This window comes from Amblyomma americanum, chromosome 1 (genome assembly GCF_052857255.1).
Source record: "Amblyomma americanum isolate KBUSLIRL-KWMA chromosome 1, ASM5285725v1, whole genome shotgun sequence".
Taxonomy (NCBI): Eukaryota; Metazoa; Arthropoda; class Arachnida; order Ixodida; family Ixodidae; genus Amblyomma; species Amblyomma americanum.
Window position 1 is genome coordinate 7,333,591 of NC_135497.1, and position 6,000 is coordinate 7,339,590.

Consider the following 6,000-nt stretch of genomic DNA (forward strand, 5'->3'; position numbering starts at 1 on the left):
TAATAATAACATGCACATAATCACTGATAGTCGCTCCCGTGTCCTGTGCTCACCGCCGAGGACGAGCGCGATCCCGCATTTGAACGGATGTGCACAGGCGGGCTAAGGTGTGCATGGACGTTTCATATACCTTTTCAAAAAGAGCTCCACTGTAATCAGAAAAACTCCCGGATAGGAATGATTGGCTGCTAGCGTAGCGAACTCTCGAAATGGTGGTTAGATACTCCTCAGAACAGGAGTGTCTGGTCTACTGCTCTGCTTGGAGGAATTCTGGGAGGGCTTGGAGGGGTAAATTGTTACCCCTCTCCAGACAAGGATTCTTTTGGAGTGAATGCTCCGCTCACAAATGAGTGAGCCTGGCAAGTAATAAAAGTATTAAGTACTCCTGTGTTGCTAAGTTCATAGTACGTTTCAGGAGTTGTTGCCTGTTCTTTTTAAGTAGTTTTTACAGGAAACTTTTGGAGAAATTTGCCTTGCTCTAAGGTGGCATTTATGACCAGACGAATATATTTCACTTGATGTGTAAGCCCATTTTAAATGCAGTACTTCTGTAGAAGCCTCATTTCAGAACTTTGTGTTGAAGAATAAATGCCTCGATGAAAATACAGTGATTGATTTCAAACAATATTTTTATTGAGTACAAAGCATTCGAGCCAAGTGTCCAGCACCTTGCTTTTGTAGTTTACAGTGAACCAACGCCTAGGCCCCTGTTGAGAATAAGAGGGGTGCCTTGGCCCCCGCTCTCTTTGGGTATTTGATTTGAAATGCCCAAAGGAACAAATACAGAGACACCACATTTGGAAGAAAGGAGGGCACCTTGAAAAGCTTTGCTGCCCACATACAGGCATGTCATGGTGTCGCTGGTTACTAGGCACGACGTCAGAGGAGTCGGTTCTGAAAGAAAGATTAGGAAAAATAAATCAGCGAATGAAACCAGTTGCGCCTCTAAACTTGAAGTATGAGGTACTTTAAGCGTAGTTTAAGTCAAGTTCACAGAAGCAATTCAGAGGACATTTTTCAATAAGGTATATATTGTTGAAGTTTAAACGTTTTTCAAAGTAAAAGATTAGCTGGTAGTACGCAATAGCTCATCTATAAGCTAGTACATATCTGTACCGTGTTGCATGACAGCGGCTCATTGCGGTTTTCAGGAGATCGCAGTTTGCTGAAAGAGCCGCTTTCGCAGCCGCTAATGCAGTACGGCGAATGGGGAGCAGCGTCGATCGGGAACAACGGAAAAAAATAAAGTGGTCTTACTCAGGCACCTGCGTATTCGCACTGCCTTTGGCTGCACTGAATGGGCCATTGCGACACATTCGCTGATAAAACAGTTGCTCATGCGTTCCAGACATCCGATGAAAAGCAATTATTGAAATCAGAGTATGCAAAGAAAAGACAGCGCTTTGTATACACGCAGTGCAAGCTTGCAAACAATTTCCATGCTGGAGAACTCGTATTCGCGTATTTTCAGGGATCGTCATTCTGCGCACTGGTCAAAGGCAGGGCAACGGCGATTAAGCAGGAGGAGCGAAGCTTAATTTTAATTTGTTTCGCATTGTTACGAATAAGAAGCTACTAGCGACCCAGCCAGCCCACTCCCAACCCCATCCTCTCTTCTGTTCTCCTTTCCTAACTTTCTTGGCCAAGGTTAAAAAAAAACATTCGACACAGGTCTCTCTGGTTGGGAAAAGAATTTAACTTAGAAAAAAGTCCACCCGAAAAATGAAAAAAAAAAACGAAAAAATACGACGTTTCGGAAGCAACATGTATTGCAGTGTTCCGCCACCGCGCTTCGTTCCCTGTTCATTTGTTTGACTTCCGCTTTGTGCTGCTTCATTCTTTCGGCGAAGTGCTTGGTTTCGCCAAAGTACGACGCCGAGCACTTCGCGCAGGGGATATGGTATACTTTAGTATGCTATATTTTAAAGCGAAAGCTTTACCACTCCCCTCCGCAGCTTCTTCGCCGTATGCGCCGTGTGCGCGTTTGACCTTGAACGTACTTTGAACCACGTGACAGCTATGACGTCACTCTGCCGCCGTCGAAACCGAGCGCTCGCCTCTGTTTCTATAGGCCGTCGGCGTTCGTTGTGTTTGTTGGTGTTGGCGTTGACAACGCTCTAGACTCCGATGATTTTTGAGGAAAGGAAGGGTGCATAACTTGCTCCCTGGGTCAGTGGATACCTCAATCGCGCATTGAGGTACGTGGCCGTGGTGAGAGAGAGATTTGGGCTGCATGCGTTAGCGCTGACAATGTTGTGGCAGACAGGCGGCACTTCAGCAATAGGCTGCAGTGTTCACTGAGTGACCAACCACTCGCGATCAACCATTAACTTAACTGCCACCTGCGAGGGTGGTAGGGTGGGCGCACTGCCTATCCAGTGTGAGGAACGTATTCAACGTTACAGACGCCAAGCCGCGTTTACTTGGCCGCTACACCACAGCTTTCGCTCTCTAACCAGGTTCAGCAGTAGTTAAACCGCAGCTAATTTTTTTTCTTTCGCTGCCTTCCCGGGATCGGCAGTTTGCACCGGGGCGCTTGCCTCCACGACAGTTTCACATAAATCGAAGGAGCGCCTAAACTGGAAGCAAAGAGGAAACTGATTCTTTTCACATTTTCCAAATGCGAAGGGCTAGCAAGCTACCACATTTTTTAACTAGCCGCCTGACGAACCAGAAAGGCAGCGGTCAGTATGGTTGCCACCTCATGTCCGCTGCCGAAAATCGCTGCTACATTTCGACGCCGCCATCCGGAAAATCTAACAACGTGGCAATCCGCTTGGCCGCTAAAGCATCGCCATGTCCTATGCTATGACTACAAATAATAAAAACGCTTGCTTTGTTTGCATCAAAAGGTCCTCTTAACACAAGAAAAAAACTTGCTGATTAGGACAGGCGAGCTGTTCGTAATAATCTCACAAAAATTCAGAGACCCCAAGGGTCGTGCATTTTTCACACTGGTCATTGACTCCACAGCTTGTCCATATATTAATGGGGCGTGAATACATGTAGAATATTTGGTCCCTTAGAGAACTGACTATACTTTTTTCAGTCGTAAACAGCCACGGCTCTACTGCCACACACTTTTTCTAGCCGCTTGTAGCAATAAAGTTCCCAGATGCTTGCATAGTAACCGCACTGTGAGTTGGCTCCTCGGGGCGACGATGACGCCTTTCCTCTCGGCGCACCCGGGATTCACAGCAAGGGGGAGTGGCCGTTAAGTGCATGTGGCATCAAAGGAGAGTTCAGTAGGGCTTACCCCTATACACGACGCCGGTCTTTTGTATCCCCTCGTGGATATTCAGCGAACGAACGCGGGGCCCTCGATGTCGAGAAAAGTGATGCGCCACACACACAGCGCCATGTCGGCGCGGCGAAACGGCTGCCGCCAATATTTGTATGCTGCGCAGGCAATGCTGCTTCCGCGCCTATTTCCGGCTTGAGTGAGACGTTCAGCGCAGCATGTTGCTGCTACGGTCGCGTAAAAGAGCGGGCGATAAGCTGGCGGCTGCGTGGAGGCCGACGCGTCACACGCCGCCATGCTACTCAACTGAGCTAGGCCTCTCGCGGACTGCCGTCGCAGGCGATACAGCACCAAGCATTCCACGAACACGCCGGCTGCTTCAGATACAGAGTCTGTGCAGCACATTGCTGCGCAAGGCAGCGGCGATCCGGTTTCTTGTATCCACGTGCATGAAGCAGCAAGAGCAGAAGCGAGAGGCAAACAAGCAGCGACGAGGGAGCAGGCGTCGTCACCTGCACGCTACAAGCACGGCGAACCGGCAGCTGCCGCTAGGCTGCGGGCGGACTTTAAGGAGTTTTTAAAAGGCCTGAAGGAGTATTCAAGGCGACGTGCGCGTGTTTGGAAAAGGAGTGAAATTATGTGAATGCTTCTTTTTACTCCTTGATTTCGTGACGGCAGTAAAAAAGAGGGATTATCCTCAATTTCACCACTCACTGCTGGTCGCAGTATTTTATGATAAGGAGTTTAAAAGCAGACGGTAGCCATTTATACTCCTATTCGGGCTAATTTATGCTTACAGTGTGCAGTGTGATTCATTGCTCGGTAGTTGCCCTGGCACAAAGGCATTACTTAACTCTTTGGCTGAAACACAAAGATGCGCGACTTGCACCCGCAACCATGTGCATGCGTATAGATGTCAAGTTAAGGAGGCAGTTCATAAAAGCTTCTGGGCGAGTTATCAAAAGTGGGTGACGCTGACGGCCATTTCTCATAAACTCTGAGGCATATTTGAAGAACGACAATGCGCTGTTTATTTTTTCATTAATATTTTGGTTCCGGAGATGCTGTTATGCACGCCAGCTTTTAACGCGATAGCGTTCAAGGCCCCATTGTCCAGAAAATCCGGTGTCGGCGTTGTGAGCGAAAATCACGAGCGTGTCTCTGGCAGGTGGTGCTTCTAGAGAGCAACCCAGGAGGGGGGGAGGCACCTAGGACACGTGACCTTGCGTCGTCATCCCAACCTGCCCACCGGATAGTAAGCAAACTGCCAACAGTGGCTGTAAAATTAATGATTGGTCGCTCGGGAAGAGCAAGCTCGGCTGCCCACCGCTGGGAGCAGCTGCCATGACAGGGCAGAGGCTCATCGCTTAACCGCTACACCACTGCGCCAGGAGGGGTATGCGGACTCCAAGGCATCAATGTATGTAAAGTAGGGAACGACCTCCGGCATATGTGGCAATTAACCCATTACGCTGTCACGTCATACCCTTATGGCACAGCTTAATTCTCGCCACCAATATTTTAACTCAAGTTTGGCTGTGGTTAATGACACTCCGTCCTTTTCATTCGTCCTCATTTCCTTCATTTTGCCCTTATTTACTTTCACATTTTAAAGAGCTAAAATGCGAAACTTTCAGCTTACGACTCCGCTAGTGTCATTGTCATGCCGTTCTATGTTGTTTTCTTTTCTACGCTATAGGTATCTCTTAACGACGCTCAATAAAAAAATGCTTTGTTCAGTCCGTGTGCACGACTGTGGAGAGCTTTATGGAACCTTTGCGATTGCTCTGAAGAAGCGAGGGAATACACGAAAGCATTCCGTTTAGGCTGCATTTGTCCTCCCGACAGCTGCGTTCCTGATTATGATTGTACCAGGAAAGAGAGAGAGAGAGAGAGACTCTTTAATGAAGAAACAGAGAATTTAGCCGGCGTTTCAATATCGCTGGCATGCTACTCTGCGTAATCAGTATCAGCAGAGCAAGTGATGCTTCAATGACGCCGTCTTTTCCTCCACCGCAGGCATGGGAGGCATCGTGCCGTCCCACTTCGCCGCCATGAACCCGTTTGCGCTGCAGCCCACGTGCAACGGCCAGTCGTACGGCGGCTCCATCGTCACCTCGGGTGCCAAGTGACGCCGCGACGGCTGAGAGGCCGCGCTGTACTGTACATTGTGTACCATGGACTCCTTTTCTACTGCACTCACCTGCGCCGTGTACATACATGCCCCCTGTACAGAGTCGGCCGCCGGCTGCTAGTGTAATTTCATAATAAACGTCTGCGTGCTCTTTTCCTACGTGTCCTTCCTACTCCAAGCAGCGACGTTGCCCCCACGACAGCTCCTCTGGATTCTAGGGGGCGGTATCTCCATGCGACGCATGATGCTTACCCCCAAAACTCTGGGTTTGCACTGTGTACTTGACGCCAGTGGATCTGAAATTAACAAATAAAAGGGCAACGGTAGTCTCCAAGTTTTCTTGTAGGTTCCATGCTGTCAAGCCGAGGTTGCAGTGGAGACACTGTGTGGTCGATAGGAAGCTCATTCAAGGCACATTTAAATGTCATGCCAGTCCGCTGAGGTGGAGTGTGCCGTTTCTTTCGTGTTCTCCCAGTCATGTGTCAAGGTAGGTTGTTTCATTGTTGTAAATTATGCTTTTAATACCCGCGGAATGTCGGTGCTCACTCAGCGTCATCTTCGTGCTTCCCACGAAAGGGCTTCACTGCCCCACAACATCTGCTTTTCGCAGGGGAATGACAGTTGT

The 6,000-nt window shown here is 48.8% G+C and overlaps 1 protein-coding gene across 2 annotated transcripts in view; it reads left to right on the forward strand.

The window, feature by feature from the left end:
• kn (EBF transcription factor knot) overlaps positions 1–5,529 on the forward strand; it is a 273,091-nt gene extending 267,562 nt beyond the window's left edge. Inside the window, exon 14 of one of the 2 annotated variants that reach the window (XM_077664351.1) lies at positions 5,261–5,529. In XM_077664351.1, coding sequence (XP_077520477.1) covers positions 5,261–5,373 — 113 coding nt within the window. In that variant the 3' untranslated portion in view covers positions 5,374–5,529. The remainder of the gene's footprint in view (positions 1–5,260) is intronic. The other variant, XM_077664345.1, reaches the window with a different exon arrangement.
• The last annotated feature ends 471 nt before the right edge of the window (positions 5,530–6,000 follow it).